The sequence below is a fragment of the Nerophis lumbriciformis genome, linkage group LG25 (assembly GCF_033978685.3).
Source record: "Nerophis lumbriciformis linkage group LG25, RoL_Nlum_v2.1, whole genome shotgun sequence".
In the NCBI taxonomy this organism is placed as follows: Eukaryota; Metazoa; Chordata; class Actinopteri; order Syngnathiformes; family Syngnathidae; genus Nerophis; species Nerophis lumbriciformis.
Genome location: NC_084572.2, coordinates 3,245,824 through 3,272,377, shown reverse-complemented (window position 1 = coordinate 3,272,377; position 26,554 = coordinate 3,245,824). Strand labels below are relative to the sequence as shown.

The window sequence follows — 26,554 nt, the reverse complement described above, 5'->3', positions numbered from 1 at the left end:
ATTGGATGTTTATCTTTATTTTTGCACATTTTAAAGCAAAATAAGCAATACTTTTACTTTTGAAATGCTTATACTATTCCAGAATATTAAGATTTGCACTGGATGTTTACTTTTATATTTGCACATTAAAAAGCAAATAAGCTACTTTAAATTTTGTTAAATGTTAAAAGTTTTAAATGTTTACATTGTTACAGAATATTTTGTCATGTTGTTGTCAATGTTGACTGAGTGGCCATACTTTTTTTTTTGTAAATAAAAGCCATGCCTTTTGAAAAAACTGGCCTACATTTATTTTTTCCTCTTCATTTTAAATAAAAAAAATAATCGGTAAAAGGAAAAATAATCTATAGATTAATCGAAAAAAATAATCTATAGATTAACCGATTAATCGAAAAAATAATCTATAGATTAATCGATAGAAAAATAATCGTTAGCTGCAGCCCTAATTGATATATCGATTTATATTCCTCAGATTCAACTACATCAGGCCTGTCAGACTCGTTTTCATTGAGCGCCACATCGCAGTTATGGTTGCCCTCAGAGGGCCGCTTTTAACAGTGAATAATATACAGTATGAATATAAATGTGTACAAACCCCATTTCCATATGAGTTGGGAAATTGTGTTAGATGTAAATATAAACGGAATACAATGATTTGCAAATTATTTTCAACCCATATTCAGTTGAATGCACTACAAAGACAAAATATTTGATGTTCAAACTCATAAACTTTATTTTTTTTTTGCAAATAATAATTAACTTAGAATTTCATGGCTGCAACACGTGCCAAAGTAGTTGGGAAAGGGCATGTTCACCACTGTGTTACATGGCCTTTCCTTTTAACAACACTCAGTAAACGTTTGGGAACTGAGGAGACACATTTTTGAAGCTTCTCAGGTGGAATTATTTCCCATTCTTGCTTGATGTACAGCTTAAGTTGTTCAACAGTCCGGGGGTCTCCGTTGTGCTATTTTAGGCTTCATAATGCGCCACACATTTTCAATGGGAGACAGGTCTGGACTACAGGCAGGCCAGTGTAGTACCTGCACTCTTTTACGATGAAGCCACGTTGATGTAACACGTGGCTTGGCATTGTCTTGCTGTAAAAAGCAGGGGCGTCCATGGTAACGTTGCTTGGATGGCAACATATGTTGCTCCAAAACCTGTATGTACCTTTCAGCATTAATGGTGCCTTTACAGATGTGTACCGTATTTTCCGCACTATTAGCCGCACCTGAAAACCACAAATTTACTCAAAAGCTGACAGTGCGGCTTATAACCCGGTGCGCTTTATATACGGATTAATATTAAGATTCATTTTCATAAAGTTTAGGTCTCGCAACTACGGTAAACAGCCGCCATCTTTTTTCCCCGTAGAAGAGGAAGCACCCGCCCCCATAGAAGAGGAAGCGCTTCTTCTTCTACTGTAAGCAACCACCCGCCCCCGTAGAAGAAGAAGAAGCGCGCGGATATTACGTTTCATTTCCTTTGTGTGTTTACATCTGTAAAGACCACAAAATGGCTCCTACTAAGCGACAGGTTTCCGGTTCATGAAAAGACGCAATCTCTCCATCCGCACACGGACTACCATTTCACAGCAACTGCCTAAAGACTTTCAAGAAAAGCTGGCTACTTTCCGTGCATATTGTAAAAACAAGATAGCTGAAAAAAAGATCCGGCCAGAGAACATTATCAACATGGACGAGGTTCCACTGACTTTTGATATTCCTGTGAACCGCACTGTGGATACAACGGGAGCACGTACGGTGAATATTCGCACCACAGGGAATGAGAAGTCGTCCTTCACTGTGGTTCTAGCTTGCCATGCTAATGGCCAGAAACTTCCACCCATGGTGATATTCAAAAGGAAGACCTTGCCAAAAGAGACCTTTCCAGCCGGCGTCATCATAAAAGCTAACTCGAAGGGATGGATGAAGAAAAGATGAGCGAGTGGTTAAGGGAAGTTTACGCGAAGAGGCCGGGTGGCTTTTTTCACGCAGCTCCGTCCATGTTGATATACGACTCCATGCGCGCCCACATCACGCTGGTTTTTAATATATTATTAAAGTTTGACTGACCTATCTGACTGTTTTTTTGACATTCCTTTAGCGCAGTTAGATGCGGCTTATAACACGGGGCGGCTTATAGGTGGACAAAGTTTTGAAATATGCCGTTCATTGAAGGCGCGGTTTATAACCCAGGGCGGCTTATGGTGCGGAAAATACGGTAAGTTACCCATGTCTTGGGCACTAATACACCCCCATACCATCACAGATGCTGGCTTTTACACTTTGTGCCTATAACAATCCGGATGGTTCTTTTCCTCTTTGGTCCAAAGGACACGACGTCCACAGTTTCCAAAAACAATTTGAAATGTGGACTCGTCAGACCACAGAACACTTTTCCACTTTGTATCAGTCCATCTTAGATGAGCTCAGGCCCAGCGAAGCCGACGGCGTTTCTGGGTGTTGTTGATAAACGGTTTTCGCCTTGCATAGGAGAGTTTTAACATGCACTTACAGATGTAGCGACCAACTGTAGTTACTGACAGTGGGTTTCTGAAGTGTTCCTGAGCCCATGTGGTGATATCCTTTACACACTGATGTCGCTTGTTGATGCAGTACAGCCTGAGGGATCAAAGGTCACGGGCTTAGCTGCTTACGTGCAGTGATTTCTCTAGATTCTCTGAACCCTTTGATGATATTACGGACCGTAGATGGTGAAATCCCTAAATTCCTTGCAATAGCTGGTTGAGAGAGTTTTTTCTTAAACTGTTCAACAATTTGCTCACGCATTTGTTGACAAAGTGGTGACCCTCGCCCCCATCCTTGTTTGTGAATGACTGAGCATTTCATGGAATCTACTTTTATACCCAATCATGGCACCCACCTGTTCCCAATTTGCCTGTTCACCTGTGGGATGTTCCAAATAAGTGTTTGATGAGCATTCCTCAACTTTATCAGTATTTATTGCCACCTTTCCCAACTTCTTTGTCACGTGTTGCTGGCATCAAATTCTAAAGTTAATGATTATTTGCAAAAAAAAAAAAAGTTTATCAGTTTGAACATCAAATATGTTGTCTTTGTAGCATATTCAACTGAATATGGGTTGAAAATGATTTGCAAATCATTGTATTCCGTTTATATTTACATCTAACACAATTTCCCAACTCATATGGAAACGGGGTTTGTATATATAAAACATGTGACTTTTTTTTTTTTTACATACTTCGCACTAAACCAGATCTTTAGATTGTACTGTATAAAACTGGCAGCTCAGTCGCCACAATTTTACCGTAACATTTGCAGTTTTTTTTTTTTTTTTTTTACAGCATATAAAATAAAAAGAATACATGGAATTAAATTAAATGGAATGGAAAAACGGTAACACTGTTTTTTTTTACGTAAACATTCATGCAAGTTTTTTTAATACTGTAAAATCTACAGTTTTTGTGTTTTTAAAGTGTATTATTACTCTATATTGAAAGTGGATTTTACTGTAAAAAATGTTTACTGTAAAATTTTTACATGATTGGATTACTTACTACTTTGAAATCATAACTCAAACAGATATTTTAGTATTTATCTTAACATTGTTTTAAAATGTATGATGATATATTTTATTTTCTTATTAGAGATGATCATACTTGCCAACCCTCCCGGATTTCCCGGGAGACTCCCGAAATTCAGCGCCTCTCCCGAAAACCTCCCGGGACAAATTTTCTCCCGAAATTCCGGCGGACCTGAGTGACGTGTTGACAGCCTGTTCACACGTCCGCTTTCTCACAATATAAACAGCTAATGATCGAGGGCGAGTTCTTGGTTTCTTATGTGGGTTTATTGTTAGGCAGTTTCATTAACGTCCTCCCAGCGCGGTAACAACACACAACAACAGCAGTCAAGTTTTCGTCTATCGTAAAGCAGTTGGTCTGCCGTAAACAGCAATGTTGTGACACTTTTAAACAAGACAATACTGCCATCTACTGTACATGCATATGTGACCCACCCATAATGTGTCACATTTTTGTGTTGATTTATTTATTTTATTTTGTGGTTTGAATTTGTTTTTGGAGCTGTCATTACACATTTATCAGTATTCACATTGGTCAGTAGGGGGCAGTAGGGTGTTTCTTCCCAATTGAATGCTATCACCTGCAGACCGGAAGTGTCTTGTCATTCTGATGAGCGCGACCAGTCTGTGAACAATTGAAACGTCCTGTGTGCTTTTTCCTCCTGTATAACAGGTTAGTTTTGGTGAATCAACTCACTGAATAATATCCATGTGATCTTTATAAGTTTAGGTACACATTCTGATGGTGGAGCCTAACTCTGAAGTGTTTGTGAGTTGTAGTTTGTATTTGTGAATGAATCCAGTGCACAGCTGCAGTAATCAATACAAAATGGCGACGTGAGTGCGCAATGTTTATATAGGAACTTCTGATCCTCATTCAGACTTCCAAATTAGAGCTCCCGTTTTCTTATTGATTTTATAATGTATATTTGTATAATGTGTGTGTTCTGAAATAGTGACAAGAGAATAGAACAAGGATGGACAATTCAACCCTTAACTCAACAATGAGTAGATGAGTGTTATGTGTGTGTTAGAGATGCGCGGTTTGCGGGCACAACCGCGGAGTCCGCGGATTATCCGCGGATCGGGCGGATGAAATTAAAAAAAATTAGATTTTATCCGCGGGTCGGGTCGGGCGGTTAAAATAAAAAAAAATTAGATTTTAAATAGATTCAGGCGGGTGGCAGTTAAACCAATTGGGAAATATATATACATAGTTAAATGTTGTTACCCACATACGAAAAACGAGCAGGCACCTGCTGCATATGCCACAACAGAAGGAAAAAAAAAAAGAGATGGACACTTTTACGGAGCGGAGAAGGCCCCCGACGCCTCGCCGGGGTCCGGGACCGAGGCCCCTTTCCCCGAGAGGGCCCCACCGGGAGCCGTAGCTGAGGCGATCCGCGAGAAGGGCCCGACGCACGTCCAGGGTCACCACCGCGCCCACCGCACCGACAACCCGCCTCGTCCGCCTTCGCCGCGGCCGGCGTCACGCGCAGCTTACCTGCCCGCCACCCCCGTGGCCGGGGGCTCGTAACAGGGGTCACTCCGCGCGCTCCGCCCGCGCAGCTTACCTGCCCGCCACCCCTGTTGCCGGGGGCGCGTAACAGGGGTCACTCCGCGCGCAGTGCGCTCACAAAAGGGGTGGGGCTCACCCTGGTTGATATAGACAGCAGGACGGTGGCCATGGAAGTCGGAACCCGCTAAGGAGTGTGTAACAACCCACCTGCCGAATCAACTAGCCCTGAAAATGGATGGCGCTGGAGCGTTGGGCCCATATACCCGGCCGTCGCCGGCAGCGAGACGCGCTTGGAGGTGCGCTCAGCGCGGCTCCCGCATATGATTGCGCACTGGTGTGCGTCTGGGCCGTGACAGCGTGGCACGCGAATGTCTGTGCTGCATTGGATCAGTCTCCTTTCTTTAACAGGCAAAAGCTTTATAACCTCACTAATGCCTTGCATCGTCTATATTAGATATATAACAACGGGCGGGTGCGGTTCTGATTAAATGTTAGATCGGGTGGATGGCGGATGGTTGACGACTTTCTGATGCGGTTGCGGATGAAATAATTGCCTATCTGCGCATCTCTAGTGTGTGTATATGTGTAAATAAATGAACACTGAAATTCAAGTATTTATTTTATTTATTTATATGTATGTATATATATATATATATATATATATATATATATATATATATATATAGCTAGAATTCACTGAAAGTCAAGTATTTCTCATATATATATATATATATATATATATATATATATATATATATATATCTTAACCACGCCCCCCACCCCCCATCCCCCACCTCCCATCCCCCACCTCCCGAAATCAGAGGTCTCAAGGTTGGCAAGTATAGAGATGATTAAAGTGTAAATATATGTAATTGTATGCAGTACATTTATTTTTGTTATACATTTGTTAAGAAAATGTAAGGTACTTTATTTACACATTATTTCTACGCTTTCGGGGGCCACACAAATTGATGTGGTAGGCCAGATCTGGCCCCCGGGCCTTAAGTTTGACATCCGTGAACTACATCAATCTGAAGATAGGTACCAATCCAACATCAAAAAAGAAAACATTGGATTTCAGATCGGCAGAGTTTATCTGAATTTAAACACTTAACGATAAGGGCGTTAAACGTTATTCAAGTCTTGTCTGCCCGTCTGTGGCGTCATCGCCATCAGTTTGGTAAAATGAATTGTTACACCCTTAATATTTTCACACCTTTGTTGCACGTGACGTCAAGTCCGGGTTGTAGATATAAACGGCGAACCGGCGTATTCCTATTGTTGAATTTTCCATGCCAGCCAGCAAAACAAGCATGCCTGATTGAAGCACTCAAAAATAAGGCTACACTTTTCAAAATGCTTTCGCTCAATCCAATGTATTAATGCTACTGATTAGCATTAGCTGGTATATGTGGCGATTTCAACGCGTCTAAATTTGGTTATTAGCTAACTGGTAATTGTTACATTAAAAATGATTTTATGATCGAACAATTGCTTATTACCACATAAACACACATCAAAGTGCAGAATTTAGTGCCGTTGAGAAACGGTACCTGGTAATCGGTACTGTATCCGTTCAAATGTGAACGGTACACATTCCTAGTTATAATACAAGTGTTTTCCCACAAGACTGCAATCTACTTGTAGCAGTAATGTTGTGGAGAACAATGTAATGACATAACAATCATGGAAATCATGGAGAAAATCGAAACGTTTCACGAACACTAGAAAATCTTTGCTTTTTATTCCTACTGTCCGTACTGAGCTCCACCGATTGTAAAGAAACCATGACCTAATTTTTTACCAACAACTGATTGGTAAGTGGGTAAGTTTTTCATAGGTTCTGATCTCTTATTGGTTAGTGGGCGGATTAATCTTGTATTCCGGAAACTAGCCTGCTCCCGAGCAGGTTAGCCCCAACACAATGGTTAACCTGCTTCATACCGTATATCTGTACTTAATTCTTATAAAGCCAGTCCTGCTAGTAGTACTGATGCTAATGCTCAAATATATAAAATAAATTGTACCGGTGTGTGTGTGTATATATGTCATATATATAATACAGTATATATGTATATATATTACATACCTGCCAACTACTCCGGTTTTCCCGTAATTAGTACGGTTTTCATCAACCTATTCCGGGTTACGGTTGCAGTGATAAAAAATATGTTTTTTCATTAATTAAATTTTTTTTAATTTTTTTAAAGTTTTATTCACGAAATCGCGTAACAACAATGACAATCAATACTGCTTCCCGTAACTTCCTATCGAGCCATTCCGAATGCCATGCGCGAGGCTATTTATAGCACCGCTGCCAAGCACGAGGCACCAGTTGCCCATTGTTTCCAAACGAGCGAACGATCATGGAATCAGCCGGAGAAAAATTGCAAACGAGTCTTAAACCGAAAAGAAAACTGCAGTCATTCCGTGAAGAATATTCAAAAGCCTATCCGGGAATAATTAACCGTTCCAAAAAGGGTGAAAACTACGCGAATTGCACCTTGTGCAGACAAGATTTTTCGATCGGACACGGAGGAATTAGCCATGTAAAAGACCACGTTGGGACAAAAAAACACAAGTCTAATGCCGTTGCTAGCGATACAAGTGGAAAACTTTCAACGTAAATTTGGATTTTAGCCACAAAAAGGTAATGACACCAATGTTATCTATTGGAATTGTTTAGTACTGTTATACTGTTAAAAGTGTTTATACTATTTATGCTTTCAAGTCCAAGTTGAAGAAATCGTGTTAAATGTTGACAGCATAACTACCAAAATACAGAAGTATGTCCTTAATATTTTTGCAGTGCTATTTCTGTTGAAAAGTTAAAATGATTACATTAGAGATGTGATGTGCCACTTTTCAAGTGTCTGATGGCTTCAATTAATTTTAATTAATTTTTCATATTTTGAATTCTTTTGAAAGGCTTACAAAAAAACTACATTTGAATTGTAATTCCATGCTATTGACAGGACTATTAATTTTAATGAAGTTAGCTTACCATGTTTACAGTATGATAATTGTGATGGAAATGTGAATTTTAGGCACAGAATATTTTTTACAATTGAACAAGGCAGTAGATTATACAAGCTTGGACAGAAAGTTAATAATGACACCAATTTTTTTTTTAATGGAATTGTTTAGTACTGTTTTACCATTTGTTTACTGTAAAAAGTGTTTATACTGTTTATACTTTCAATTAACAAATTGAAGTCTTGTGAAAGGTTGACAGGATAACTGGCATTAACTGTCAGAATAATTTCAAACTATTGAAGTTAGCTTACAGAATAAACATGTCAATCAACCCATATGATTTTTGCTGTAATATTTTTGTTTTGAAAAGTCACTGTGACTGATAGAAAAGTGATGGTTTTAGCAACATTTTAACCTGTCTGAATGCAATCAATCATTTTGCGTCGGCCTGAACCCCCCACCAGGACTTTGTCCTGGACCTACCGGGGCCTGTGGCCCCTGGACCCTGGCTACTAGGTTTTTCTGATTTCAAAAGTTGGCAGGTATGATATTATATCATATAATAATGTGTGTGTATATAAATATAATCTATAAGGATATTGTCCATAATGCTTAAATTATCCTGGATAAACAAATCCTGCTTTGTGTTGAGGTATATCTGTATTTGATTCTCAAACTATCCTGGATAAACCCATATCCTGCTAGTAGTACTGCATATGTGTACTCAGTGCTCAAAATATGAAGGGGGAATATCCTGCTTTTTAGTACTGCATATTTGTATTAGGAATGTAACGATATGAAAATTTCATATCACGGTTACTGTGACACAAATTGTTGACTGTGCTTAAAAAGTACTTAAACACTAAAATCTTGTAAGCAGGTTTTATTTAAAAGTTTTTATAAACACACAGTATACTTTCATTGGCAAGATAAATATTAAATGTCATTCTGGCTACTTAAGAGCCATATTTGTATTTGATAGTGTTCAATGATTTATCTTCTTCTGTTTTATTTGTAAAGGTTTTTTAAGTGTTTTTTTAATGGTAAAAAAATAAGCAAGCATGCTTCTTCAGTAAAATGAGCAGTATCACCGTCAATCATAGTTTTCAATCATTTTAATTTAAAACGCTTATACTAACCGTCGGGAGTTATACCGCGGTTTATCATTATACCGCTTTATTGTTACATTCCTAATTTTGTACTTCATTCTCAAACTATCCTGGATAAGCACAAGTCCTGCTAGTAGTACTGGCCTCAAGTACCGTATTTTCCGCACCAAAAGCCGCCCTGGGTTATAAGCCGCGCCTTCAATGAACGGCATATTTCAAAACTTTGTCCACCTATAAGCCGCCCCGTGTTATAAGCCGCATCTAACTGCGCTAAAGGAATGTCAAAAAAACAGTCAGTCAAACTTTAATAATATATTAAAAACCAGCGTGATGTGGGCGCGCATGGAGTCGTATATCAACATGGACGGAGCTGCGTGAAAAAAGCCACCCGGCCTCTTCGCGTAAACTTACCTTAACCACTCGCTCATCTTTTCTTCATCCATCCCTTTGAGTTAGCTTTTATGATGACGCCGGCTGGAAAGGTCTCTTTTGGCAAGGTCTTCCTTTTGAATATCACCATGGGTGGAAGTTTCTGGCCATTAGCATGGCAAGCTAGAACCACAGTGAAGGACGACTTCTCATTCCCTGTGGTGCGAATATTCACCGTACGTGCTCCCGTTGTATCCACAGTGCGGTTCACAGGAATATCAAAAGTCAGTGGAACCTCGTCCATGTTGATAATGTTCTCTGGCCGGATCTTTTTTTCAGCTATCTTGTTTTTACAATATGCACGGAAAGTAGCCAGCTTTTCTTGAAAGTCTTTAGGCAGTTGTGTGAAATAGTAGTCCGTGTGCGGATGGAGAGATTGCGTCTTTTCATGAACCGGATCCCTGTCGCTTAGTAGGAGCCATTTTGTGGTCTTTACAGATGTAAACACACAAAGGAAATGAAACGTAATATCCGCGCGCTTCTTCTTCTTCTACGCGGGCGGGTGGTTGCTTACAGTAGAAGAAGAAGCGCTTCCTGTTCTATGGGGGCGGGTGCTTACCTTGGCGGTTGCTTGCGTAGAAGAAGAAGCACTTCCTCTTCTACGGGGAAAAAAGATGGCGGCTGTTTACCGTAGTTGCGAGACCGAAACTTTATGAAAATGAATCTTAATATTAATCCATATATAAAGCGCACCGGGTTATAAGGCGCACTGTCAGCTTTTGAGAAAATGTGTGGTTTTTAGGTGCGCCTTATAGTGCGGAAAATACATACATACATACATACATACATTAATATGTGTTTATAGGGACCAACAGGTAGAGCCTGTATTTGTGCCTTATGAACTTGATGCTCTTCCTCCTTTTAATAGTTGTGTTCTAGTTTTATTATTTTATGTACAAACCCTGTTTCCATATGAGTTGGGAAATTGTGTTAGATGTAAATATAAACGGAATACAATGATTTGCAAATCACTTTCAACCCATATTCAGTTGAATATGCTACAAAGACAACATATTTGATGTTCAAACTGATAAACATTTTTATTTTTGCAAATAATCATTAACTTTAGAATTTGATGCCAGCAACACGTGACAAAGAAGTTGGGAAAGGTGGCAATAAATACTGATAAAGTTGAGGAATGCTCATCAAACACTTATTTGGAACATCCCACAGGTGAACAGGCAAATTGGGAACAGGTGGGTGCCATGATTGGGTATAAAAGTAGATTCCATGAAATGCTCAGTCATTCACAAACAAGGATGGGGCGAGGGTCACCACTTTGTCAACAAATGTGTGAGCAAATTGTTTAAGAAAAACCTTTCTCAACCAGCTATTGCAAGGAATTTAGGGATTTCACCATCTACGGTCAGTAATATCATCAAAGGGTTCAGAGAATCTGGAGAAATCACTGCACGTAAGCAGCTAAGCCCGTGACCTTCCATCCCTCAGGCTGTACTGCATCAACAAGCGACATCAGTGTGTAAAGGATATCACCACATGGGCTCAGGAACACTTCAGAAACCCACTGTCAGTAACTACAGTTGGTCGCTACATCTGTAAGTGCAAGTTAAAACTCTCCTATGCAAAGCGAAAACCGTTTATCAACAACACCCAGAAACGCCGTCGGCTTCGCTGGGCCTGAGCTCATCTAAGATGGACTGATACAAAGTGGAAAAGTGGTCTGACGAGTCCACATTTCAAATTGTTTTTGGAAACTGTGGACGTCGTGTCCTCCGGACCAAAGAGGAAAAGAACCATCCGGATTGTTATAGGCGCAAAGTTGAAAAGCCAGTATCTGTGATGGTATGGGGGTGTATTAGTGCCCAAGACATGAGTAACTTACACATCTGTGAAGGCGCCATTAATGCTGAAAGGTACATACAGGTTTTGGAGCAACATATGTTGCCATCCAAGCAACGTTACCATGGACGCCCCTGCTTATTTCAGCAAGACAATGCCAAGCCACGTGTTACATCAACGTGGCTTCATCGTAAAAGAGTGCGGGTACTAGACTGGCCTGCCTGTAGTCCAGACCTGTCTCCCATTGAAAATGTGTGGCGCATTATGAAGCCTAAAATAGCACAACGGAGACCCCCGGACTGTTGAACAACTTAAGCTGTACATCAAGCAAGAATGGGAAAGAATTCCACTTGAGAAGCTTCAAAAATGTGTCTCCTCAGTTCCCAAACGTTTACTGAGTGTTGTTAAAAGGAAAGGCCATGTAACACAGTGGTGAACATGCCTTTTCCCAACTACTTTGGCACGTGTTGCAGCCATGAAATTCTAAGTTAATTATTATTTGCAAAAAAAAAATTAAGTTTATGAGTTTGAACATCAAATATATTGTCTTTGTAGTGCATTCAATTGAATATGGTTGAAAAGGATTAGCAAATCATTGTATATCGTTTATATTTACATCTAACACAATTTCCCAACTCAAATGGAAAGGGAGTTTGTAGAACATTTTTCACTGTTTGCTAATGAACTTACTGTGTGTGTGTTAATGTGCGTATATTTTGTCTGTGCGCGTGTGTGTGTGTTTTAGGAGGCCCACAAGATGGTGAGAGAGGCCAACGTCAAACAGGCCAATGCTGAGAAGCAGCTGAAAGAAGCTTTGGACAAGGTGAGAACAGAACCAATGAAAATCAACTATCCATCCATCCATCCATCTTCTTCCGCTTATCCGAGGTCGGGTCGCGGGGGCAGCAGCCTAAGCAGGGAAGCCCAGACTTCCCTCTCCCCAGCCACTTCGTCCAGCTCCTCCCGGGGGATCCCGAGGCGTTCCCAGGCCAGCCGGGAGACATAGTCTTCCCAACGTGTCCTGGGTCTTCCTCGTGGCCTCCTACCGGTCGTACGTGCCCTAAACAACTCCCTAGGGAGGCGCTCGGGTGGCATCCTGACCAGATGCCCGAACCACCTCATCTGGCTCCTCTCGATGTGGAGGAGCAGCGGCTTTACTTTGAGCTCTCCCCGGATGACAGAGCTTCTCACCCTATCTCTAAGGGAGAGCCCCGCCACCCGGCGGAGGAAACTCATTTCGGCCGCTTGTACCCGTGATCTTGTCCTTTCGGTCATAACCCAAAGCTCATGACCATAGGTGAGGATGGGAACGTAGATCGACCGGTAAATTGAGAGCTTTGCCTTCCGGCTCAGGTCCTTCTTCACCACAACGGATCGATACAGCGTCCGCATTACTGAAGACGCCGCACCGATCCGCCTGTCGATCTCACGATCCACTCTTCCCTCACTCGTGAACAAGACTCCGAGGTACTTGAACTCCTCCACTTGGGGCAAGATCTCCTCCCCAACCGGAGATGGCACTCCACCCTTTTCCGGGCGAGAACCATGGACTCGGACTTGGAGGTGCTGATTCTCATCCCAGTCGCTTCACACTCGGCTGCGAACCGATCCAGTGAGAGCTGAAGATCCTGGCTAGATGAAGCCATCAGGACCACATCATCTGCAAAAAGCAGAGACCTAATCCTGCAGCCACCAAACCGAATCCCCTCAACGCCTTGACTGCGCCTAGAAATTCTGTCCATAAAAGTTATGAACAGAATCGGTGACAAAGGGCAGCCTTGGCGGAGTCCAACCCTCACCGGAAACGTGTCCGACTTACTGCCGGCAATGCGAACCAAGCTCTGACACTGATCATACAGGGAGCGGACCGCCACAATCAGACAGTCCGAAACCCCATACTCTCTGAGCACTCCCCACAGGACTTCCCGAGGGACATGGTCGAATGCCTTCTCCAAGTCCACAAAGCACATGTAGACTGGTTGGGCAAACTCCCATGCACCCTCAAGGACTCTGCCGAGAGTATAGAGCTGGTCCACAGTTCCACGACCAGGACGAAAACCACACTGTTCCTCCTGAATCCGAGGTTCGACTATCCGGCGTAGCCTCCTCTCCAGTACACCTGAATAGACCTTACCGGGAAGGCTGAGGAGTGTGATCCCACGATAGTTAGAACACACCCTCCGGTTCCCCTTTTTAAAGAGAGGAACCACCACCCCGGTCTGCCAATCCAAAGGTACTGCCCCCGATGTCCACGCGATGCTGCAGAGTCTTGTCAACCAAGACAGCCCCACAGCATCCAGAGCCTTAAGGAACTCCGGGCGGATCCACCCCCGGGGCCTTGCCACCGAGGAGCTTTTTAACTACCTCAGCAACCTCAGCCCCAGAAATAGGAGAGCCCACCACAGATTCCCCAGGCACTGCTTCCTCATAGGAAGACGTGTTGGTGGGATTGAGGAGGTCTTCGAAGTATTCCCTCCACCGATCCACAACTTCCGCAGTCGAGGTCAGCAGAACACCATCCGCACCATACACGGTGTTGGTAGTGCACTGCTTCCCCTTCCTGAGGCGGCGGATGGTGGTCCAGAATCGCTTTTCTAAGCCGTCCGGAAGTCGTTTTCCATGGCTTCCCCGAACTCCTCCCATGTCCGAGTTTTTGCCTCCGCGACCGCTGAAGCCGCACACCGCTTGGCCTGTCGGTACCTGTCCGCTGCCTCAGGAGTCCCATGAGCCAAAAGAACCGGATAGGACTCCTTCTTCAGCTTGACGGCATCCCTCACCGCCGGTGTCCACCAACGGGTTCTAGGATTACCGCCACGACAGGCACCAACCACCTTGCGGCCACAGCTCCAATCAGCCGCCTCGACAATAGAGGTACGGAACATTGTCCACTCGGACTCAATGTCCAGCACCTCCCTCGTGACATGTTCAAAGTTCTTCCGGAGGTGGGAATTGAAACTCTCTCTGACAGGAGACTCTGCCAGATCGGTCGGGTGCAATGTGAAAATCAACTAATGAATGATTTTTTTTGAAGATGAGAGGAGATCATGAAGTTTATTGGTGATTATTCGGTGTTATTAAATTAATGAGCGCAGGTGAACTGAGCGAGCGCTTCGTCTCCTTTTTTCTCAGATCGACGTCCTCCAGGCAGAGGTGCAGGCCCTAAAGACTCTCGTTCTTTCCTCCCCGACGTCGCCTGTTGGCGAGCTTCCCCTTGTGGGCGCAGGGGGGAAGACTCCGTTCAGAAAGGGCCACAGCAGGAACAAGAGCACCTCTTCTGCCATCTTGGGAACGCAACCCGACCCGTCGGCCACGCAGCCCATTGTACGCGAGTGTCGAGAGGTCAGCGAGTGGATCCTGAGGTCTGGAAGTTACTGGAGGTCACATGACTGTCTCTGAGATGTTGTTGCTGGTGCACGTGCAGGCGGACCCTCAGCTCTTCACAGAGTTCAAGGCCTGGAAGGAGGAGCCCACGCTGGACCGCTGCTGCTGCTTCCTGGAGCGCATTTACCGTGAGGACATCTCCCCGTGCCTCACCTTCAGCAAGAGCGAGGTACTGACACTAAGGCTGAAACGACGCGTCGACGTAGTCGACGTCATCGGTTACGTAAATACGTCGACGTCGTTTTTATGCTTCGACGCGTCGCATATTTACGTCACACTGCCGTCATGGCGGAGCGCAAAGCAGATGATGCGAGCGAGGGAAAAAAAGCACGCCAAAAGTCGTCAAAAGTGTGGGAGTATTTCAATAAACAAATGTATATAATTCGGCATTATTTCGGCCAGTCGGCTTATAAAATCAGAGCCGATCAGTTTACGTTCGCGCGCATGTATAACGCGGCGCGCTCCTGTCTCATCTGCTGGTGCGCGAGCCCGGTAATTAGACCGCTGTGTCAAATCAAGGAGTACAAAAGACGCCAGCGCAGAGTGGAAAAAGGTTTAGTTCATTACAGATAACCCAGAGTTGTGCCAAAAGTATGTAAGATTTAATATTTCTCTTCGTGGGTGTGGCGCACCTGTTGCGCTGGTGAGATGGGAGGGGGGGGTTGTGTGCATGTAGCGTGCTTAGTCTGGAGGCTAAATACACACAGTGTGTTATGTAACTGTTGTTTAGTGTTGATATTCTTTGCTTGGTTTGATAAATGTTGGAGCAGTTTGCTTCATCAGGAGGGTGAAGTCGCTCAATTTAAAGTGTTGGATTTAACTGTGTTGGTGAGGGCGTAGAAAAAGGGGCATTTTTCTACCAGTAGACAGCGTTTAAGATTGAGTGTTTCACTGCTAAATTAATAATATATTTATATTGAATATGGATTTTAAATATGTATCTAAATAGGTGGTTAATTGGTTAGGTATTTATGTATTTGCATATTGGGTTTTCTGTTGCATTTTTCTATTGTGTTTCTGGTGTTAAATGTATTTTATATGTATCTTGGTGCATTTATGTTGAGACAATTTATTTAAAATCTGTTTTAACTTAAAGGGAAAAGATGTGTCCATTTTCTTGCACTTGTTTAATGGTTAAGAGTTTGATAGCTAATTAATAGTTGTAAATTATGGGATTGATAGATTGATTTTTTACAGCATGTTAATCTTGTGGTGTTTTGTCCTTAAAGGTTTTTCACCTACTAAAGAAACTAAAGGCTACTAAAGGCTACTAAAGGCTACTAAAGACAGCTAAAGAAACTAAAGTCTATTAACACTGCTAAAGACTGCTAAAAAGACTAAAGAAGAAAAAAGAAGCTGTTTCTTGGTTGGAAAAACTGTTGCAAACTAAAGGAAAATAAAAGGAAAAAGTAACTACGGTCTGGTCTTTTGAGTGAAATCCAGAAGCCACATTCAGCATTGGTACATCCCTTCAAGTGTGGGATAAGCACAGCGAAAAAAGCAAAACACTTGACAGTTGTTGTATGCACACTGTGTCGAGCGGAAATGGCCTATCATAGCAGCACAACGGCTATGAAGGAACATTTGAAAAGAAAACACCCGACAGCGTTCTTGCCATCACCATCAACTAGTCAATCGTCCGCGTGAGTATACGTTGTCATCATTACACAAAATCATGAATGTGTCATTTGTATCTGCGTTGTAAATTCATAAACTAAAACACTGTTTCGCTCTGAGAGGCGCGTTTGGCATGCCTGTTCAGTGTTTACAAAGACGCGCTCCTCTTTAACGCTAACGTTAATTAGTTGTGCAAATACCTTTTACAACATTAACAGTTACATATACTATGTACAAACCAACAATTAACTTTCACTTTAATCATACTATCATTGTTGTGTTATTAAGCAAAATAAGCAATACTTTTACTTTAGAAATGCTTATACTATTGCAGAATATTAAGATTTGCACTGGATGTTTACTTTTATATTTGCACATTAAAAAGCAAATAAGCTACTTTTAATTTTGTTAAATGTTAAAAGTTTTAAATGTTTACATTGTTACAGAATATTTTGTCATGTTGTTGTCAATGTTGACTGAGTGGCCATACTTTTTTTTTTGTATATAAAAGTCATGCCTTTTGAAAAAACTGGCCAACATTTATTTTTTTCATCTTCATTTTAAATAAAAAAAATAATCGGTAAAAGGAAAAATAATCTATAGATTAATCGAAAAAAATAATCTATAGATTAACCGATTAATCGAAAAAAATAATCTATAGATTAATCGATAGAAAAATAATCGTTAGCTGCAGCCTTAACTGACACACAAACTTCCTTGAGGGCAACGTCACAGGAAGTCCTTCCCTCCCTCCTGACTGTCCCTCCCTCCGCTCAGCTGGGGTCATCCATCCTGGAAGCTGTGGAGCAGAACACGCTCAGTGTGGAGCCGGTCGGATTCCAGCCGCTGCCCGTAGTCAAAGCCTCGGCCGTGGAGTGTGGTGGACCAAAGTGAGAGAACACACACTCACACACACACACACTCAGACCCTCACTTCCTCGCCAATTAACCTTTCATGCCCATCTCGCCTCGCTTTTCTTCCCAGCGGGCAAATGCCTGAGCTCGTCACGTAAGTTTAACTGTCTGTAGCTCCTCCCCGCACCTATCTTTTGCTCCGCCCTCTGTGTCCTAAGTCAAGAATTAGCACAGATCTGAGAATATGAACCTTCATCAGTGTTGGGTTAGTTACTGAAAACCAGTAACTAGTTACAGTTACTAGTTACTTTATTTCAAAAGTAACTCAGTTACTAACTCAGTTACTTACACCAAAAAGTAATGCGTTACTGTGAAAAGTAACTATTTAGTTACTTCTTTTTTTCTTCTTTTTTTTAAAGCTCCCATTAATGCCCTTTTTGCCTTCATTTCAGTACTGTTATTGCACTGGAGAATAATACAATCTGTTGATCAACTTGACATGCATTTTTATTTTCCTTTTAACATAATTAATCAATCAATCAATCAATCAATGTTTATTTATATAGCCCTAAATCACAAGTGTCTCAAAGGGCTGCACAAGCCACAACGACATCCTCGGTATAGCCCACATAAGGGCAAGGAAAAACTCACCCCAGTGGGACGTCGATGTGAATGACTATGAGAAACCTTGGAGAGGACCGCATATGTGGGTAACCCCCCCCCCCCCTCTAGGGAGACCGAATGCAATGGATGTCGAGTGGGTCTAACATAATATTGTGAGAGTCCAGTCCATAGTGGATCCAGCATAACAGTAAGAGTCCAGTCCACAGTGGGGTCAGCAGGAAACCATCCCGAGCGGAGACGGGTCAGCAGCGCAGAGATGTTCCCAACCAATATACAGGCGAGCGGTCCACCCCGGGTCCCGACCCCGGACAGCCAGCACCCCATCCATGGCCACCGGATCTGTGTGTCTTCCCCTCCACAAGGGATAGGGGGGAGCAGAGGAGAAAAGAAAAGAAACGGCAGATCAACTGGTCTAAAAAAAGGGGGGCTATTCAAAGGCTAGAGTATACAAATGAGTTTTGAGATGGGACTTAAATGCTTCTACTGAGGTAGCATCTCTAATTGTTACCGGGAGGGCATTCCATAGTACTGGAGCCCCAATAGAAAACGCTCTACAGCCCGCAGACTTTTTTTGGGCTCTGGGAATCACTAATAAGCCGGAGTTCTTTGAACGCAGATTTCTTGCCGGGTCATATGGTACAATACAATCGGTAAGATAGGCTGGAGCTAGACCGTGTAGTATTTTATACGTAAGTAGTAAAACCTTAAAGTCGCATCTTAAGTGCACAGGAAGCCAGTGCAGGTGAGCCAGTATAGGCGTAATATGATCAAACTTTCTTGTTCTTGTCAAAAGTCTAGCAGCCGCATTTTGTACCAACTGTAATCTTTTAATGCTAGACATAGGGAGACCCGAAAATAATACGTTACAGTAATCGAGACGAGACGTAACGAACGCATGAATAATGATCTCAGCGTCGCTAGTGGACAAAATGGAACGAATTTTAGCGATATAACGGAGATGAAAGAAGGCCGTTTTAGTAACACTCTTAATGTGTGACTCAAAGGAGAGAGTTGGGTCGAAGATAATACCCAGATTCTTTACTGAGTCGCTTTGTGTAATTGTTTGGTTGTCAAATGTTAAGGTGGTATTATCAAATAAATGTCGGTGTTTAGCAGGACCGATAATCAGCATTTCCGTTTTCTTAGTGTTGAGTTGCAAGAAGTTAGCGGACATCCATTGTTTAATTTCATTAAGACACGCCTCCAGCTGACTACAATCCGGCGTGTTGGTCAGCTTTAGGGGCATGTAGAGTTGGGTGTCATCAGCATAGCAATGAAAGCTAACACCGTATTTGCGTATGATGTCGCCTAGCGGCAGCATGTAAATACTAAAGAGTGCAGGGCCAAGAACCGAACCTTGGGGGACTCCGCACGTTACCTTAACATAGTCCGGGGTCACATTGTTATGGGAGACGCATTGCATCCTGTCAGTAAGATAAGAGTTAAACCACGACAAGGCTAAGTCTGACATACCAATACGTGTTTTGATACGCTCTAATAAAATATTATGATCGACGGTATCGAAAGCAGCGCTAAGATCAAGAAGCAGTACAACATAAAAAGGCATTCCTCCTTTCTTTAAACTTGGACCAATGACCATGAATAAAAAACAAGTTTAAGTGCAACATAAGAAGAAACATCATCTTCCTTGAAACATAGGTAGTGAAATAAAGCCTGACATCTGGAGTGATGCTGCTGTCTTCCACACTTGGAGCCATGGATTGTAGAATCCTTGTTTTCAGTGGCAGGATCATTGACACAGATGGTGAAGTTTCAGTGCTCAGTAGAGATGGAACACTTTTGAGGGGTTTAAGCACCTGGAGGACCTCATCTGCCACTCTCACATCATCATCAGACAGGGTGACATTTGTCTTCAGGGTGTTGTGGGTCAATGCAGAGTATATAGCTGCCTGCTGCTCCAACATATCATAAGTGGAGTTCCACCTCGTTGGGACATCATGTATGAGCAGGCAGCTTTAGCATGTCTTGCTTTGTCTTAAGCACATGAGCAGCTGTTGTGCTTGGGTGGAAGTAAGAAACCTTCCTGATCCTCCCAAAGAGGCGCTCCATCCTATTGACTGAGATGTGATGCCAAATTCACTACATGTGCAAAGCACCTATCTGTGGTCCCAGTCCTGCCTCATTCTCTGTAATTATTTGATTTTTGGCATTATCACGTGTGACTGGGATTTCTTTATCTTCCATTCCTCCACTGCTTGTGTCAGCACCTGCGCAAGGTGACTCTCGTAGAGGGGGCGTGTCTTCTCATCTCCCAGTCTGCTGTGATGAAGTGAGCGCTTATAGTTCCGCTGGACGTCCACCCATCTGTCATGAGCGCAACAGATGATGCTCGGGATAGTTCATCCACAACTTTTTTCTTCTCCTGCTCATAAAGATCTGGCACAATCTTATCGCTGAAGTGGGTGCGCGACGGGATGTCGTAACGTGGTTCAAGCACGTTCAGCGTGTGTTTAAAACCCTCGTTTTGCACAACGGAATCTGCACTTATAAACACACCGATTCAATGGCGCTGGGCGTTCAAGCTCCTCCGTTACTCCGCTCGCCATGACCACGCCGTGTGTGGACTGAACGTGCCAACAACTTTTTTTTTTTGTTTCATATATCAAACCGCGGATCAAACCTCCCCTCCCCGCGCCCCCACCCCCCCACACACACATAGACCGCGCCTCTTTTCTTCTCTCCGGCTTGTGACAGAGGAAGATTCAGAAGAACGACACCGCAGCGCTTCTGTTTCTAGCCGATATTACATCAAAAGTAACTTAAAATAACGCAGTAACGCATCATGTAGTAACGGTAACTAAATTACTGAATCAAAAAAAATAACGCGTTAGATTACTAGTTACCGCCGAAACTAACGGCGTTACTTTGTAACGCGTTAGTCCCAACACTGACCTTCATCCATTTTTTTTCCCTTCCTGCCTTCCAGACTGTAGAACTGTAGGAAAATGTGTTGTTGTTGCTGCTGTTTGTACCACAATAGAGTGTAAACAAGCACATGTGTGTGTGTGTGTGTCTGACAGGAAGTGTGCCCTAAGCGGTCAGACCAAAACCTGCAAGCACAGAATCAAGTTTGGAGACTCGTCCAACTATTACTACGTGTCGCCGTACTGCAGATACAGAGTGAGTACTTAATACTTGCTGGACAAAAGTGGCACTGCCCACAAGCAGAGCCCTACAGATGTGAAATGTCATTTTTCAAGCAAAGAAAATCTAAGAGCAGCACCATCGGCTAGGGCAGGGGTCGGCAACCTTTACCAGTCAAAGAGCCATTTTGACCAGTTTCACAAATTATAGAAAACAATGGGAGCCGCAAACAATTTTGGAAATTTTAAATGAAATAACACTGCATACAAAGTTTTTTTTTTTTTTGCTTTGCGCTATGTATAATCCAGGGTTCTCAGACATGCTGCTCACACCTTTTATATGGAATTTGAAAGCTGGTGCGGCACGCGGGTTTTAAGTGTATGGCACTTGTCAGCGTCATGCGTACCGTGATGGTACAGCAAACACTACAACCAGCGTGCCTGATCAGCCACATGTTGTATGCGGCTACCGCTTGCTAACGTATGTGACAGCAAGACATACTTGTTCAACAACCACACAGGTTACAATGACGGTGGCGGTATAAAAAAAACTTTAACACTCTTACTAATAATGCGCCACACTGTGAACCCACACCAAACAAGAATGACAAACACATTTCGGGAGAACATCTGCACCTTAACACAACATAAACACAACAGGACAAATACCCAGAATCCCATGCAGCCCTAACTCTTCCGGGATACATTATACACCCCCCCCCCCCAAACTCCGCCCACCTCAACCGACGCACAGAGAGGGGGGGTTGATGTGTGAGGAAGCAGGGTTGGGGTGGGGGCGGGCTTTGGTGGTAGCAGGGGTGTATAATACTCAGTGGCCTAGTGGTTAGAGTGTCCGCCCTGAGATCGGTAGGTTGTGAGTTCAAACCCCGGCCGAGTCATACCAAAGACTATAAAAATGGGACCCATTACCTCCCTGCTTGGCACTCAGCATCAAGGGTTGGAATTGGGGGTTAAATCACCAAAATGATTCCCGGGCGCGGCCACCGCTGCTGCCCACTGCTCCCCTCACCTCCCAGGGGGTGATCAAGGGTGATGGGTCAAATGCAGAGAATAATCTCGCCACACCTAGTGTGTGTGTGACAATCATTGGTACTTTAACTTTAACTTTAACTTAATGTAGCCCGGAAGAGTCAGGGCTGCATGGGATTCTGGGTGTTTGTTTTGTTGTTTATGTTGTGTTAAGGTGCAGATGTTCTCCCGAAATGTGTTTGTCATTCTTGTTTGGTTTTGGTTCAAAGTGTGGCGCATTATTAGTAAGAGTGTTAAAGTTGTTTTATATGACAACCGTCAGTGTAACCTGTGTGGCTGTTGACTAAGTATGCCTTGCTGTCACGTACGTGTGCAAGCAGAAGATGTATATTGTATAACAAGTGTCGGGCTGGCACTGTTAATACAAATTGTAGAGGGCGCCAAATGTTGTACCATCATGGCACGCCCTTATTATAGCCGTACGGGTGGAAATCGGTGAATATTAATCCCGGGAGTTTTCTGCGAGAGGCACTAAAATCCGGAAGTCTCACGGGAAAATTGGGGGGGTTCAGCAAGTGAGCTGCTGCCTTATCCCAATAAACATCTGTTCAGTGTTTTAACATAAAAGTGTTTAATTGTGAGGCATTAAAAGCCACAAAATGCAACGGGTCCATCAGACCCACAAACGCTGGCTGAGTAACAACAATATGAACGTTGCACGGAAAATTTCTCTGCCAGTTTCTGCATCCCACAGGGATTCTTCTTTCGTGTTTCTGCACCTGTGGTTCCCACACAAGGTTGCAACATTGTTTGTCAACACTGTCTGCTCTCATTTTCTCGCACATTTGACCCTCTGATGTTCTGTGTACACTCTGTCCTCCTCCTGTGTGTGTGTGTGTGTGTGTGTGTGTGTGTGTGTGTGTGTGTGTGTGTGTGTGTGTGTGTGTGTGGGGGGGGGTACACAGAACATCAATTTCCACACTTCTATTAGCCCGGGTCCAGTGGACCTGGACATTTTATATGTAATAGCATACCTGCCAACTACTCCGGTTTTCCCGTAATTAGTACGGTTTTCATCAACCTATTCCGGGTTACGGTTGCAGTGATAAAAAATACGGTTTTTCATTAATTAAAAAAAAAAAGGGTGAAAACTACGCGAATTGCACCTTGTGCAGACAAGATTTTTCGATCGGACACGGAGGAATTAGCGATGTAAAAGACCACGTTGGGACAAAAAAACACAAGTCTAATGCCGTTGCTAGCGATACAAGTGGAAAACTTTCAACGTTTTTCGTCGCCCAAACAGATTCTTTGGATGTGATAAATGCCGAAGTTTTATTTACGGAGGCAATAATTGAGCATGGACTTCCAATCGCACTGGCTGATCACATGGGACAGTTAAATGTTTGTAATGCAACCTTTAAAAATCATTACGCGGTGATCGCGGTCCCAAAAATAAACTTTTCTTGCATGATAATGTCCAGAAAAACTCACTTTATATTACTATAGAGTCCTTTTAACGAATGAGTTTGATGGTTTATCACAAACCTTAAATGAAAGAAGTCCTTTGTTCTCCTGCACCATGCATGCACTTTAGCCTTGCTTCGTGTTTGGTGCGCAATCCTGTCGGCTGTATTTCACAGCACGTCTTTGACAACTTGAAGTGGCATAAAACATTTAAAATAAAGGGGTTATAGGAACAATCACTTTCAGTGTTTTATGCCACTTCAAGTTGTCAAAGACGGTATGCTGGTGCCCGACTGCCACAAGTGGAACAAACATTTGAAACAAAGGGGTTATAGGAACAATCACTTTCAGTGTTTTATGCCACTTCAAGTAAACTTATCATAAAGTTACCATATCATTTTTGCAGTATGATCAATCTGATAGAATACATTTTGGATTTTAGCCACAAAAAGGTAAGGACACCAATGTTATCTATTGGAATTGTTTAGTACTGTTATACTGTTAAAAGTGTTTATACTATTTATGCTTTCAAGTCCAAGTTGAAGAAATCGTGTTAAATGTTGACAGCATAACTACCAAAATACAGAAGTATGTCCTTAATATTTTTGCAGTGCTATTTCTGTTGAAAAGTTCAAATGATTACCTTAGAGATGTGATGTGCCACTTTTCAAGTGTCTGATGGCTTAAATTAATTTTTCATATTTTGAATTCTTTTGAAAGGCTTACAAAAAAACTACATTTGAATTGTAATTCCATGCTATTGACAGGACTATTAATTTTAATGAAGTTAGCTTACCATGTTTACAGTATGATAATTGTGATAGAAATGTGAATTTTAGGCACAGAATATTTTTTACAATTGAACAAGGCAGATTATACAAGCTTGGACAGAAAGTTAATAATGACACCAATTTTTTTTTGAATGGAATTGTTTAGTACTGTTTTACCATTTGTTTACTGTAAAAAGTGTTTATACTGTTTATACTTTCAATCAACAAATTGAAGTCTTGTGAAAGGTTGACAGGATAACTGGCATTAACTGTCAAAATAATTTCAAACTATTGAAGTTAGCTCAAGAGAAGTGGTTCCAGAGCCCTTGCTGTGCGTCGAAGTGAGTCCGACTATATCTAGCCGGAACTTCTCCACCTCACGCACTAGCTCAGGCTCCTTCCCCCCCAGCGAAGTGACGTTCCACGTCCCAAGAGCCAGCTTATGTAGCCGAGGATCGGACCGCCAAGTGCCCTGCCCTCGGCTGCCGCCCAGCTCACACTGCACCCGACCTCTATGGTCCCTGCTATGGGTGGTGAGCCCATTGGAGGGGAGACCCACGTTGCCTCTTCGGGCTGTGCCCGGCCGGGCCCCATGGGGACAGGCCCGGCCACCAGGCGCTCGCCATCGTGCCCCACCTCCGGGCCTGGCTCCAGAGGGGGGCCCTGGTGACCCGCGTCCAGGCGAGGGAAATCTGGGTCCTTGGTTTGTGTTCTTCATCGAGGTAACGGACTGTCTTATTGTGGCAGTTCGCTCCCTGTATAATCAGTGTCAGAGCTTGGTCCGCATTGCCGGCAGTAAGTCGGACACGTTTCCAGTGAGGGTTGGACTCCGCCAAGGCTGCCCTTTGTCACCCATTCTGTTCATAACCTTTATGGACAGAATTTCTAGGCGCAGTCAGGGCGTTGAGGGGATCTGGTTTGGTGGCTGCAGGATTAGGTCACTGCTATTTGCAGATGATGTGGTCCTGATGGCTTCCTCCGGCCAAGATCTTCAGCTCTCACTGGATCGGTTCGCAGCCGAGTGTGAAGCGACTGGGATGGGAATCAGCACCTCCAAGTCCGAGTCCATGGTTCTCTCCCGGAAAAGGGTGGAGTGCCATCTCCGGGTTGGGGAGGAGATCTTGCCCCAAGTGGAGGAGTTCAAGTACCTCGGAGTCTTGTTCACGAGTGGGGGAAGAGTGGATCGTGAGATCGACAGGCGGATCGGTGCGGCGTCTTCAGTAATGCGGACGCTGTATCGATCCGTTGTGGTGAAGAAGGAGCTGAGCCGGAAGGCAAAGCTCTCGATTTACCGGTCGATCTACGTTCCCATCCTCACCTATGGTCATGAGCTTTGGGTCATGACCGAAAGGACAAGATCACGGGTACAAGCGGCCGAAATGAGTTTCCTCCGCCGAGTGGCGGGGCTCTCCCTTAGAGATAGGGTGAGAAGCTCTGTCATTCGGGGGGAGCTCAAAGTAAAGCCGCTGCTCCTCCACATCGAGAGGAGCCAGATGAGGTGGTTCGGGCATCTGGTCAGGATGCCACCCGAACGCCTCCTTAGGAAGGTGTTTCGGGCACGTCCGACCGGTAGGAGGCCACGGGGAAGACCCAGGACACGCTGGGAAGACTATCTCTCCCGGCTGGCCTGGGAACGCCTGGGGATCCCCCGGGAGGAGCTGGACGAAGTGGCTGGGGAGAGGGAAGTCTGGGCTTCCCTGCTTAGGCTGCTGCCCCCGCGACCCGACCTCGGATAAGCGGAAGAAGATGGATGAAGTTAGCTTACAGAATAAACATGTCAATCAACCCATATGATTTTTGCTGTAATATTTTTCTTTTGAAAAGTCACTGTGACTGATAGAAAAGTGATGCTTTTAGCAACATTTTAACCTGTCTGAATGCTAATAATCATTTTGCGTCGGGGGGGGCGAAGCCTGAACCCCCCCACCAGGACTTTGTCCTGGACCTACCGGGGCCTGCGGCCCCCTGGACCCTGGCTACTAGGTTTTTCTGATTTCAAAAGTTGGCAGGTATGCGAACACCACAAAAGGGTTAAGAACAACATTTCTCAACGAGCTATCGCAAGGAAGTCAGGGATTTTACGATCTACAATACAATACTTTTAACATTACTCTTTTTGAATATTTTCATGTGAATACAGTGTTGTTGCGTATGTGTGTATTATTGGGGCAGAGCTTACATGGTTGCACCAGGAAGAGGGTGGGATTGTAGAATTAGAGCAGCAGCCTATCTTTTAAAACTAGAATATTGTGATTGTGCGTCCTCAGATCACGGCAGTGTGTAATTTCTTCACCTACATTCGTTACATCCACCAGGGACTGGTCAAGCAGCAGGACGGTAAAT

At 43.5% G+C, this 26,554-nt stretch overlaps 1 protein-coding gene across 4 annotated transcripts in view; it reads left to right on the top strand.

Annotated features, from left to right (window-relative positions):
* rab3ip (RAB3A interacting protein (rabin3)) overlaps positions 1 to 26,554 on the top strand; it is a 38,712-nt gene that overhangs the window by 11,123 nt on the left and 1,035 nt on the right. For all 4 annotated transcript variants that reach the window (XM_061983579.2, XM_061983576.2, XM_061983577.2 and 1 more), the window contains 6 exons: positions 12,149 to 12,226; positions 14,533 to 14,742; positions 14,825 to 14,953; positions 17,179 to 17,291; positions 20,922 to 21,021; positions 26,479 to 26,548. In XM_061983579.2, the coding sequence (XP_061839563.1) occupies positions 12,149 to 12,226; positions 14,533 to 14,742; positions 14,825 to 14,953; positions 17,179 to 17,291; positions 20,922 to 21,021; positions 26,479 to 26,548 (700 nt within the window). The remainder of the gene's footprint in view (positions 1 to 12,148; positions 12,227 to 14,532; positions 14,743 to 14,824; positions 14,954 to 17,178; positions 17,292 to 20,921; positions 21,022 to 26,478; positions 26,549 to 26,554) is intronic.